We start from the raw sequence: 13,669 nt of genomic DNA on the forward strand, positions 1-13,669 counted from the left end.
AGTTGACAAGCTTCCACCATCAGAAAGTGTTTCCGGATAAATGTTATGCTTTCTCATTTTAAGCTTACATTCAGTTTCGTTTACAGTATAAGCTACATAAATCTCCAATCTAAAGCTGCACTGGAAATGCCTCTACTGTCATGGCGGAAAAGCTGGTACAAATAACCTCATCGTCTAGGCACTGTCCGGACATGGATGCGCATGCGCAGACTTTTACTTTGAAATCATTTAACCGGAAGTTGATGATTGAAGTCATTTTACTACTGACTAGTAAATTTTGGGGAGCTCGCGCGAGGAAAGAGCAACACATCAAGGGAGTTTCTGTTCTTTTGCGTGAAATCGATTTAATTAATAATTCAGTGTATTTTCAGCATGTGGCAAATTGGTTAGAACTGCATAGCGGAATAGCGATTATTTGTTCAATAGATTCATTTGCTCTGACTCGCTGTCACCTCGTATTCAACTAGAAACTAGCTAGGTACGTAGGAGTGAGCCGAACCGAAAAACACTGAAATCTCACGATCACATTGCTTCGGCGCTAAAAAAAAAAAGAGGGAAAAGGTGGTTGAGTGGAGTTAAAGCAGTGTAGGGTGTAGAAATGGGAGCGCACAGGAGTGAAGGACGGAGAGAGTGGCTTCAGCAGGACGCTGGAGAGCAGCAGCAGGTTCAGTCCATGGTGAGTCACACGGGGGAGGAAACTCTCACTCTCTCTCTTTTTCTCTTCTCGCTCTCTCTCGTTCTTTCTGTCGTCCATCACTGTTGCCTAGCCATGAAACCACCATTTGAAACCACTGGTTCTTGTTCTGGGACTTATAAAAGTTTGGTTCCGTCCAGACCTGCGTACTCTTTAGTTTTAGGTTAGTATGAAACACACATTAGCGCTGTTTGACAGTTGTGTATCTGTCACTTCCTGAAAACTGCTGATTTCTGCCTCAGGCAGCTCATGAGCTCCTCTTCTAGAAACATATTTATGTAAAACAGTCCTTCTTCTCAAAATTGGGAACGCGTGGAAGTTCTGTTATTATTATTATTATTATTATTATTATTATTATTATTATTATTATTATTGTTTTAGAATTATATACATTTACATTTCTATTTGGCAGACCCTCTTATCCAGAGTGCACAAGAGTGCTTTAAAGTCTCTATCAATGAATACTGGTTCAGTAGGTCACAGACTTAGAATACCGTTAGCCTAAAAACTTTTTAATATGTACATACAACATATATATGTGTGTATATATATATATATATATATATATATATATATGTGTGTATATATATATATATATATAAAATATATATAAAATATGTTGTGTATTTTTATTTATATATATATATATATATATATATATATATATATACATATAATACACAACATATTTTATATTTATTGCCATTAATAAACTACCTATTTTTACTGAGTTCTTAGAATTAATTAGTCTGACTGCTTTCTTGAATTGAATCCAAATCCAAATGGCAAAATATTAATGTGTGTGTTTAAGTAATATTCATGGAATTATCCATGATGTTAGAGTGGTTTCTGGCTAAAAAACAAAACAAAAACAAGCTTAAACACCTTCTTGAGCAATAAAGAATCTGATAACAGACTGCATCTGTCTTATATATCAGCATATATACAGTACTGTGCAAACGTTTTAGCTAGGCAGGTGTGAAAAAATTCTGTAAAATACATTTACATTTTTATCTCATTTTATACACCTGAGCAATTGAGGGTTAAGGGCCTTGCTCAGGGGCCCAACCGTGGCAGCTTGGTGGACCTGAGATCCGAACTCACAACCTTTCTATCAGTAGTCCAATACCTTAACCACTAAGGCAGTGTTTTTTAACCCGGCACATTTTTTACATTAAAAAACAACCAACCAAATTTTACAAAATGACACTGTAGCCTAACACTACACACAGGCATTGTTTCTCATGAATTAAGGTCATTATTGCGCTTATACCTACTGACATGGAGTATTTCCATTAGTCTGCCAGACACTATGTTGCATGCACAGGCGTTCAACAATGGCAAATAATTTCTAGTAACTAAATGATAATTCTTTTTAACCGTCTTAACTGGATAATTTCCCACGTCACACTTGTGTGCCTCGGCACAGTGGTTGAAAATCACTGCATTAAGCTACCGCATCCCCAGCACGCTTCTGTTTTGAAAGCATTAATAGTTTATATTTTTATCAGTTAACAAAATGGAAAGTAAATGAAAAGAAGAGAAATCCAAATCAGATCAGTATTTGGTGTGAGCACCCTTACTGCAAAACAGCATCAATTCTTCTAGTTACACTTCCACACAGTTTTTGAAGGAAATCTGCAGGTAGGTTTTTCCAAACACCTTGGAGAACTGACCACAGATCTTCTGTGGATGTAGGCTGCCTCAAATCCTTCTGTCGCTTCATATTATCCCAGACAGACTCAATAATGTTGAGATCAGTGCTCTGTGTTAGCCAAACTATCACTCCTTTTTCTTCTCTATACTGAAGATAATTCTTAATGACATTGGCTGTATATTTGGGGTCGTTGTCCTTCTGCAGAATAAATTTGGGGCCAATCAGATGCTTCCCTGATGGTATTGCTTGATGAATAAGTATTTGCCTGTATTTCTCAGCATTGAGGACACCATTAATCCTGACCAAATCTCCAATTGCAGAAATGCAACCCCAAACTTGCAACAAACCTCCACCATACTTCAGTGTTGCGTGCAGAGACTCATTATTGTACGACTCTCCAGCCATTCTGCAAACAACCCGATGCCTGCTGAAGTCAGATATTTCAGTTTGACTCATCAGTCCCGAGCCTCAGCTGCCAGTCTTCCACACCCAAGTTCCTATGTTTTCCTCAATAATTGAGTCACTTAGCCTTGCTTCCATATCGGAGGTAAGGCTTTTTGGTTGCAGACCACTTCTGGCCTTCTGACTTTTCTGAACAGTAGATGGGTGTACCTGGGTCCCAATGATTTTTTTTTTGCCAGTTCTATGCTGATAGCACTGTTGAGCATCTTCCAATGTGGAAGGGAAGTAAGCATGATGTGTGTTTCATCTGCTGCATTGTTTCCTTAGCTGACCACTGCGTCTATGCCCCTCAACATATCCTGTTTCTTTGTGCATCTTTAAAATAGCTTGAACCCCAGTCTGCTTCGAAATCTTTGTCTGGGAAAGATGTTGCTGATGCAGTATAACCACCTTGTGTCTTGTCGCTGTGCTCAGTCTTGCCATGGTGTATGACCTGTAACATGAATCTGTATTTCACAGTCTCACCTTAGGAGCAGAGTCTGGCTGTTCCTCACCCAGTTTTAAGCTCCTTCAAAGCTGTTTCTGATTCAGTTAATGACTGTGTTTCAACTTAGATATGAAACTGATTATCATTAGCACCTGCTTGGTATAATTGGTTAATCTTTCACCTGACTATGATCCTACAAAATCCCTGACTTTTTCAAGTGTACAAAGTGTGCGAGATGCTGGTTTGAAGCCAGAAGGTAGTCACACCAAATATTGATTTGATTTAGATTCTTCTAATGTTTGCTAACTTTGCATTTTGTAAAGCATTCTTGCACATTATTTTTTTGTTTTCATATGTAAATATTTGTATTAAAAATAATTTTCTTCTGTACACTAGAACCCCTGGAACATCATGATCAAGCACAGACAGGTTCAGCGCAGGGGTAGACGCTCACAGATGGCTGTGAGGTAACTCTGAACATGCTTATTTTGCTTCATTGATTGCTATGTCTTCCTCTTTAAGGCGTCTTGACGTCTAGCTGTAAATTGTACTCTGGAAATTGTCTGGTATCTGGTATATAATGCTTAGTCACTGACAGTAATCCGTCTCTTTGGGGCTGCTAGTTATACAGATCCTGTCATTTCTATGGATCTCTTGCGGACTGTGCTGCAGCCTAGCTTCAACGATGACATTTTGGCAGTCTTTAAAAAATATATGAAGGTAAGTGAGCACCATAAGTCGAAATCAGGATGAGGAAAAAGAATAATGAATGTAACAATGTTGGATGTGCATTCTTTGCACAGTTTTTTGAGAAGGCAGCAAGCAATGTGAAGGAGAATGTAGGGGAGGACGTACAGACTGAACAGCTCATCAAAGAGGCGTGTCGAAACTGCTTGGAGAATGTGAGTAAACCACATGACTTAAACAAACTATGGTTGAAACTTGAAAGAGTATTAATTAAGCCCTGGAATTTTTGTTTCTATCTAGGCCAAACAGCTCTTCCCAGATCCAGAGAAGCCTGTACAAAGACCTCTCTTCGATCCCTCTATAAAGGTAAGGATCGGTCAGTTGATTGTGTAGATGTGTGTGTTGGTCTGGGAAAACCTTTTACATGGTCAAATTCTGACATTTTTTCTTTGGTTACATACATTATAGACAACCACACACACGGTACAGCAGGCAGTGAAATGTTTATTTTATTTTATTTTTACTATCTGTTTCATATAAATAGACAAAGAATAGAATTACAGTAGACACTTAAGTATTTAACTATACTAGAAGAAAAAGGGAAAAAAATATACAGAAACTATAAAACATCCCTTTTCCAACCCATTTACCTAGGAGAAAACAGCATTTCTTCCAAATTTGAAAGAATTGTAAGTTTACAGTGGGATCAGGTTTCCTATCGTAAATACAGTGTAACCTCAGCATATGAATACCCTACCTTACAAATTTTCACCTTAAGAATTTCAATTTTGAAAGAAATTGGCATCGTCATACGAACGTACCGAACAGAACGCTGGCTAAGTTACACATGCATAAAGGAGCCGTTCAAAACTTGTTTGTGTCGATGGAAAGCCAGGAAAAGCCAATCGAAGCAAGTTTATGAATTAAAAACAATTTTTTTCCAGTCAGTGGAAGCTGTTTCATAAGATTCAACCCATGATAAGAACATTGCCTTTGGGATGCGTTCAAAAGCTACCTGATATTTCGTGCATTTTTTAGTTGACCGATTGGTGGCGTGGGTGGTCTGTTCTATTTTCAGCCCAAGCTTGGTGGCAAAACTTCCTGTGAGGACCCATGACCCTTAGAAATTGGTAATATTGGTAATATTTTTGAGTGGCTGAAACGGATTATCTGCATTTACATTATTTCTTATAGGAAAATTTGTATCGCAATATGAAATTTCACCTTAAGAACTCGCCTCCAGAACGAATTAAATTCGTATGCCGAGGTTTCACTGTATACAAGTTCCTTTAGGTTTGGCAGAAGTCTTCTTTTTCAGAAAGAAAAAATAAAGTCAAACGCAACATTTAAACATGAGCCTTATTCCAAATCATGCTAAGATCAGTGAGGAAATTTCATTCATTTCTTATTCTTAGGTCATTTAAGCAATTTACAAACTGATGACTGTGTAAGAGTTAAGAATCTAAAGCTGTTTTAAAGCTGATGTAACGGCACAGGAGCTTCACAGAAATTTTCATTACCTGATCACAAATGATATTGATGAGGCTCATGTCCATTTTGCTGTGGCATTTAACTATCCAATAACTTATTCAAATCGTGATAAAGAGAGCTGGCTAGTGAGGATTTAGACTTGCAGCACTTACTGCTCTGGCTCTCCTAACATAACATGATTTTTGCAGCCATGACAAAGTAAATCAGACAAATAACCAAAATGAAATAATTTCCATGTTGTTCTTGAACTCACTTTTGGGAAAATTCATTTTGGTTGTTTCCCAGACTTCAGTTACAGTGACATCAGACAAATTATTATTAAAAACTTCAAGTGCAGTAACATTATAATAACATGAATTTAATGGTCATTATTACTAAGCCTGGACTTTGTACCTCCAAGAACCTTTGGTTCAGTATCACTAATAAAAGTTTTCATTCTGCAGCGTTCACGGCAGATGGATGATGATTCTAGCCAAAGAGGAAGCCCAATCCCTAAAAAGGTAAATTAATTAAATTTTAAAAAATAATATAAAAAGTTAGATTTGTTTATAAACTCCAGCAGTAGCATGCATATATGTATATGTATTTATGTATATATAGTACATACAAATAGTTGATTTTGTTGCAGAAAATCTGCAATGAGTTGAGAACAACCAGTTCAGCAATTTTGTCAGGAATAGTTATTGATATCTTTGTTAATCTGTGTTTAGAGGAAGGGACGTCCCCCTCTGCCCACTTTACCTTACGACAGATCTATACCATACAGTGCTCCGTAAGTATCCTACATAATGTTAAAAATGGTGTTATGTTTTTGTTATTTCAATCTCAGAAATGTTACTGTATTTTCTGTAGGATTAAGCCTAAAGTCACTGAGCCCATAAAACGAGAAGGACCAAAGGTAAAAAAGATGGTTTTAGCCATTCAGTAGTGTAACTATAGGCTTTGTATTCAAACGATTGACACATTTTTGAACTTGTGCTTCACGTTTGCAGTGGGATCCTGCTCGGCTGACTGAGAAAAGCACATTTGTTTTAGGATCCAGAGCAAACAAGTAAGTGTTTAAAGAAACAGACTGGTAGAAAGCGTTCAACTGAATTAGAAACTGAATTCAGACAAACAGCTGGAAAGACAAAGAAAAATCAGGTTTTGGCTCAATTTTTCTGCCTATAATATACTTGGATAAGTCAGCTTTTATCATAAAAAAAATCATAAAGATCTTAGCCAAAAAGATATTGAAATTCCAGTTAATTTTTAATCCATACTATCATCTGGCAAAGTCTGTATTGGATAAGGAGCCAGTTTAATAAGCTTGGTGGCAAAAACCTATAAACTGCCTGTTTATTCTACCTACAGAAGTCTGAAACCTTCCCAGTGTGATTTCTTCATGCCGTGAATGTCAGGGTTGGTTCAGGTTATTGGATAGTTGCAAAGCAGACACAAACTTGAACAGTTCAGCTTTTAAACAAATACCAGCTGTCAAAATGTTCACCCAGCACTGGCACCACTTTCAGAACGCAGTCTTTGGGATTAACTAGATTTTTTAATAATTTAAAAACATTACTTCTGGTTAGGACATATGCAAACATACACCAACCAGGCATAACATTATGACCACCTGCCTAATATTGTATTGGTCCTCCTTTTGCTGCCCAAACAGCCCTGACCCGTCCTACACTGTGTATTCTGACACCTTTCTATCAGAACCAGCATTAACTTCTTCAGCAATTTGAGCAACAGTAGCTTGGACCGGATCACACGGGCCAGCCTTCACTCCCTCACGTGCATCAATGAGCCTTGGCCATTCATGACCCTGTCGCCGGTTCACCACTGTTCCTTCCTTGGGCCACTTTTGATAGATACTGACCACTGCAGACCGGGAACACCCCACAAGAGCTGCAGTTTTCTAGATGCTTTGATTTAGTCGTCTAGCCATCACAATTTGGCCCTTGCCAAACTCGCTCAAATCTTTACGCTTGCCCATTTTTCCTGCTTCTAACACATCAACTTTGAGAACAAAATGTTGCTGCCTAATATATCCCACACACTAACAGGTGCCATGATAAGGAGATAATCAGTCTTTATTTCACCTGTCACTGCTCATAATGTTTTGCCTGATCTGTGTATTTTCATTTTCCATTCAGGAAAGTGTGTAGATTTTGAATAGTTAAACCATGTAAAGAGTTTTCACATTCCACAACACTCATTTCTGCTTCACTGTAGATGTAGAGGGATTTCAGGAAGTATAATGCTTAGCGCTCATATGTACACTTTATTGTTTTGTGGTTGCTTGGTGAATAAAACTAACACCAATTTTCATTTCAGGGCTTTAGGGATGGGAGGCACTAGAGGAAGGATCTACATTAAACATGCAGATCTCTTCAAGGTATTGTGTATGTCCATGTGCACAGTGGAATATATTCCTTCTGCATTTATTTAAAAAATAAACATGCTCAAAGTAAGTGTGTGCGTGGGTGTTTTTTACAGTATGCTGCTGATGCTCAGGATAAGCAGTGGCTTGCAGAGAGGCAGCACATGAGAGCCACAGGTGGAAAGATGGTAAGATTCTGTGTGTACATACATGTCTGGAAAGATAAAATCATGAAAGCTATTTTTCTAAAAATAAAAAAAAAATAAACAGAAAAATGAATGGATTTCATGTTTTTAGGCATATCTACTTATTGAGGAGGACATCCAAGACCTTGCTCTAAGTGAAGAATATAAGTAAGTTAATCCTAACAAACCCATTGTAAGGTCTGTGTGCATTTTTTAAAGCAATAGATGTATATTTGATCCCACACAGTCAAACACTAGCCATAATACAGGTGACGTAACTGTGCATTTACTGTCAGTTATTGGTAATAATCATAAAAATGAGCAAAAATGATTATCTAAGAATAATAACAGTGACATCAGCAGCTCAGACATGTTCCTGATAGTCTCTGGATCCACTACTCAAGAAAAATTGTATTTTTAAGATGATTAAATAAATCAGTATAGTCTTAGGTTAGGAATTCTCTCTTCAATTCTGAACACAGGATTCCAATAGTCTTTAATTTTTCCATCAAATGCTATCGGAATGATCATAAATAAGAGTTTCCCACCAGGATGTTGCACATGAATGACCCCTCAGGTTGTAATTACGATTGGGAAACTCTTTGATTATTTTCCGAGAGTTTCCGAGAGTTTGATGAGTTTCCGAGATGGAAGGAGTCTTAAACTTTAACATGGTGGAGGAGAGTACTGTACTGACTGATGCGTTTTGTTTATTTTTCTCTTTGTAGCTTATTGTTTGTGCTTGCCAGTTTTGGTTATGTTCATTTATGAATGAACATATCAGCAACCATTCTATGTATGTTATACACCGCGTATTAGGCCAAAATTCCATTATTATAAGCTAGCTAACTAACTGAGAAATGTGTTATGTCAAAATAAAAGAAAAAAGAAAGGTGTATGAATGAACTGGGTGTCATCCATGTTTCATGACATACTCTGTAATTACCATATTATTACCAGAAGTGGGGAAATAGGATCATTCCAATCGCACATGAAGGCAGCGTTAATCCAGACACTGGGATAGTCAGTTCAAATCATTGTTTTTGTGTTTTATTTCTTTGTTGATTTGGATTTATGTTTAGCTCATCATCTGAAACACACTCAACTCCTGAAAGAGGAAACCAGGGGCCACATTTATCAAAGCATGTGTAGAACAAGTTCAGAATTTGTGTGTAAGAAGCATAAGGAAAGTGGAAATTTTTTAACATATGCGTATATTATTGTGCTGATTGTGCAAAAAGTCTCTAAATAACCCTTTGTATGCCAAAAAACCTTTCCATTAAACAGCCCTGTAGTCTGCACATTGCACTGCTTGGTGTGAACAGTGTGCCGTTTGGTTAAATTGTTTAAGAAATTCGTCAACGATGAATTATAGTAAAATAAAATTGTTTATTTGGTACTTTTACAGCTGTTTTGTACAAGAAATTAACTGCGTTAAAATAAAAATACCCTATTTTTGGTTTTTCCACTTTCATATATAGACATTGCATTCGATCGATATGACATATGTCATTATTTGGCTTTTATTTGGCTTTCAAATGCAAGATCTGTCTCAAAGTGTCTGCCATGTTGTCTGCAGATTGCGAGTTCCAATCCAGGCAGTGCTTCTGGCATCTCTAGTTGCAAGTCCAAGAAAAAAAATTTGGTCATGGTAACTGCATGGGAGGGATGTCATACTCTCTCTCCCCTGTCAATCACAGTGACAATCACGAGCATCTGTGAGTTCATGATGTCGGATAACGCTTTCCTCCGAGTGTGTTACGCCTTCCTGTGATACAGCATGAGCAACAGTTCAATAACAAGCAGCTTCCAGGATTTTTCCACACTCCCTAGTTTGAATGTCATGAGATAGCAGAGAGCTGGCTGGTAGATGGATGGGAACTAAAGGCCAAGCCTAAACTGAGCCACTGATCACTCTCAGCAAAGAGTTTACTCTGCACACAAAGCTGTGTGTGCCAAGGCTTCACCTCTTTTTACATATGATTTTTATATTATTTTAATTCAGTGTTCAATGTCACCCATCAGCACGTCTGTCGGTTAATTCTGATATGACAAGTATGATAAGTAATATGGGAGGTCCTCGTAATCAGTTTTACGATTTTCACTGTTCTATCATCATGGTTTTCTGCATACACTATATATATATTTTTTTTTTCATTTCATTTCATTGTCTGTACCGCTTATCCGATCTATACTCGGATCACGGGGAGCCTGTGCCTATCTCAGGAGTCATTGGGCATCAAGGCAGGATACACCCTGGACGGAGTATACACTATATATATATATATATATATATATATATATATATATATATATATATATATATATATATATATATATATATATATATATATAATATATGCAAATCCTTACACATGAACAATCTATAAAATCTATTCTAATCTATAAAAATGTTTTTGTTTGGGTGAGCACGGTAGTTTAGTGGTTAGTACGTTTGCCGCATACCTACAGGATTTTTCCCCTGTGGGCATGGAGTTTACATGTTCTCCCCATGCTTCAGGGGATTCCTTTGGCTACTCTGGTTTCCTCTCCCAGTCCAAAGACATGTTGTAGGTTGATTGGCATTTCTAAATTGTCCTAATACTAGACAAAGAGATCCCAATTAAACAATTGAGACACAAATGTTATACTTGGTCATTTGTTTTTTTGTGTGGAATCTAGTAAACTAATATTAAATATCTGTGACTGGCAAAAGTATGTGAATGTTTGCTTTGTGCAGCAGTAACTGCAACTAAAGAACTGCATTTCCTTTAGTTGTTGATTAGTCCTGCACATCGGCTTGGAAGAATCTTAGCCCATTCCTTAGTACAGAAAAGCTTTAACTTGTTTTTTTTCCCCATATGAACTGCTTACTTCAGGTCTGTTTACAAAATTTATGTTGGATAAAGGTCAGAATTTTAACTTGGCCCTTTCAAAACATCATTCTTCTTTAATCATTCTTTGGTGCAGTGACTTGTGTGCTTAGAGATTCAGTTCACAGATAGATGTCCTTGCATGCCCCTAACCCTTTTTCCTTTAGATTTCACTATAGTTCAGAATTCATTGTTCCATCAATGATGACATTCTGTCCTAGACCACATACAGTGAACAAGGCCCAAACCATAATGCTTCTCATTTTAAACAGAAAGTTCTGTTTTGGTCTGATCCGTCCACAGGATAAGCTGTCTGGTTCGTCCACATGATCTTTAGCAAATGGCAGATAGGCAGAAATATTCTTGTTGAAGAGCAGTGGCTTTCTCCCTGCAGCCCTGCTATGCACACTGTGCTGTTTAGTTTTCTCGTGATGGAGTGTTGGTTGACCACTACTGGAGAGGTTAACAATGGTTTTGAATTTCCTCCATTAAGACAAAATTTGTCTGACTGTAGATCTGTGGAGTCCAAACTCTAGTTTTGTAACCCTTTTCAGCCTGATCAACAACTATTTTTCAGTGGTCCTCAGAATTCTCCTTTTTCTTTTGTGCCATGATGCGCTTCCACAGACGAATGTTGTGAAGATAGGACTTATCAGAGGTTCCTTGTCTTTTAAAAGAAAAAATAGGATGCACACTATTTTCCTATACGATTTTTCTCTCATTGGGTTTCATTATTTGTCTACATTTAGGACTTGTGTCAAGTTCTGATGATGCTTTGGTCATATTTATGCAGTTATATGGAAAATTCTAAAGGGTACACAAACTTTCAAGCACTACTCTGTAACACTGTACATTTGTATAATTCTTAATACTTTAATTTCATGTGGACTTCTTGTTGCTACACTTTATCCATAACAAGCCTGCATAATGTCACACTCAAAACCCTGGGTCTACAAGATTAGTGTCTCTGTGTTTCTTTTTATAATATTAGTTAAAAATCTCCTCCATAATAAAACTCCCATCCAGGTTGCAAATGAATTAACACTGGACAAGGGAGACTGTGAGATTTCTCACATCCTACACGTCCGGATGTTTGTGTCACAGTGTCATATGCTGTTTTATATGCTTTCACATTAGTGCTTTGAATATAGAGAACAGTATTTGAAAAGTATAAGAAAGGAATTATATCTCCTCATCCCTTCGTTCTAGAAAAGTTGCATGATATTGTGAAATGTGTTAATATAAAGTGATTTGATGTCTACAGAATAATTTGGCCTTACAGTACCCTTTTTGCCTAGCCTATAGGATCATGGTCATTTGATTTCTCAGTTAAGGAACTGTTTGTACTCGATGTGCATGCTGTGTAACTAAACACAGTAGGAATCAGTGGGGGAAAAAAGTAGGTCTTTCTGGACGATGACTAAAATTATCTGATTCCGCCAGAGCTGGAAAAAGAGCTAATTTTGTCTGTAGTTTTTTCAGGGATAAGGAAGGAAAATCACTGATATTGCCTATCTGGATAACACTAAAATCACAGAGTAACACCTTCAAATTATTGACACATTTTCGTCAGTCTTAGTTTTGGATCTGCCACAAACACCTGGCCAGTGTTACAGAACATTTTCGAATTTTGACTTTTGCCGTTTTGCCATGGGAAAAATGCTGATATGAGTCTAAATGAATACTAAAAACTAATTTAAGATTGCATAACATTGATTTAATATGAATCTAAACATTTTACCAGTTAAATGTCCTAATGAATATTTGTCCCTCTTTTAAATCCCTAGAGACTGTCCTGAATTGAGGATGGACGAATTGAAGCCCTTTATGGTGCCTGTTTGGATGTTAGAGAAGATGCAGAAGACCATGGAATCTCAGAGATCTGAGAAGGATTAAAGAATTGGGAGCTTCCCATCATAAAACAATTTTTAGGGTACAAAATACTGATCTAGGATCAACTCGCTGTTTATAGATCTTGCTTCAAAGAAATATATATTCCTTTATAAATGGCTAGGAATCTGATCCCATATTCGCTGTCTTACTCTGATGCTTACATTTCCTAATGGCGTAGTTAGAATTGACTCTTTCAGAAGCAGACTAAGGGACCAGGCCATGATGCACACATTGGTAATGCCAAGAAGATCAGTCTCATTTCTGCCATTTTCATTTCTGTGACTTCTTAATTACAGAATAGACTCTGATCTTAATATCATGCTTAGCAGTTTTCTCTTTGTGTGCCTCCACATGCTGGAACAGTTAGGGTTCAACAACTCAGTATTATTAGAGATGATATCAGACAGATTTTTTATTTTTTTTTGGTTTATTAATCACAAAAGTAGCTTTAAATATCTCTAAGTATGTATATATGTATTTTCTTACATGGGTTTTGTATAAGATTTCTACATATGTATCCACTCACTGATATTTTTTTTTACCCCGTTACTTTTCTTATCGTATACATTGTGATGGTGTGGGTTTTATGGACTACCAGAAAATCTGTTTTGTTGTACGTACATAAAAAAGGGAATTTACTTTGCATTTTGCTTACACATTTTAAAAGAAGAAGTAAAGAAACTTTTCTTTTACAGATGTAGCTGTATTGTAGTATAGTAACAAGGTGTCGCATTATGTGACTGATGTATACTGTGTGTGGTGAAGAGAAAAGAAACCAGTATTTGACATGCCTAGATTTAGTTACATGTTTTACAGTGAAAAAAAGGGAGAAAATGTAAGTTATTTTCGAAAAACAAAAAACAAATGAAAAGCTTTTGTGGTGCGAAATAAAGTCGTTTTATTCTGTTGCAAGTGTCTCCCAGTGTTCTTCC

General features: G+C 36.9%; 1 protein-coding gene across 2 annotated transcripts; it reads left to right on the forward strand.

The window, feature by feature from the left end:
- The first annotated feature begins 238 nt into the window (after positions 1–238).
- LOC131362080 (deoxynucleotidyltransferase terminal-interacting protein 1) lies at positions 239–13,645 on the forward strand. Of its 2 annotated transcripts, none has more exons than XM_058403827.1 (13): positions 239–676; positions 3,637–3,707; positions 3,864–3,960; positions 4,044–4,142; positions 4,228–4,293; positions 5,862–5,918; positions 6,129–6,190; positions 6,271–6,316; positions 6,411–6,469; positions 7,741–7,801; positions 7,903–7,974; positions 8,084–8,139; positions 9,551–10,207. In XM_058403827.1, exons 1-13 carry the CDS (start codon positions 599–601, stop codon positions 9,624–9,626), a joined length of 900 nt encoding a protein of 299 aa, XP_058259810.1. In that variant the 5' UTR covers positions 239–598; the 3' UTR covers positions 9,627–10,207. The 2 variants fall into 2 exon arrangements, with proteins under 2 accessions (XP_058259810.1, XP_058259809.1); XM_058403826.1 differs by lacking the exon at positions 9,551–10,207 and adding an exon at positions 12,632–13,645 and having other exon boundaries at positions 241–676.
- Positions 13,646–13,669: the final 24 nt, after the last annotated feature.

This window comes from Hemibagrus wyckioides, linkage group LG11 (assembly GCF_019097595.1).
Source record: "Hemibagrus wyckioides isolate EC202008001 linkage group LG11, SWU_Hwy_1.0, whole genome shotgun sequence".
Taxonomy (NCBI): domain Eukaryota; kingdom Metazoa; phylum Chordata; class Actinopteri; order Siluriformes; family Bagridae; genus Hemibagrus; species Hemibagrus wyckioides.

Bases quoted from the DNA above. Each gene is read 5' to 3' on its own strand.
- LOC131362080 (XM_058403826.1), top strand. From the start codon at position 599: ATGGGAGCGCACAGGAGTGAAGGACGGAGAGAGTGGCTTCAGCAGGAC. The intron at 7,975-8,083 runs GTAAGATTCTGT...TCATGTTTTTAG, and splicing joins GAGCCACAGGTGGAAAGATG to GCATATCTACTTATTGAGGA. The intron at 8,140-12,631 runs GTAAGTTAATCC...TTAAATCCCTAG, and splicing joins GCTCTAAGTGAAGAATATAA to AGACTGTCCTGAATTGAGGA.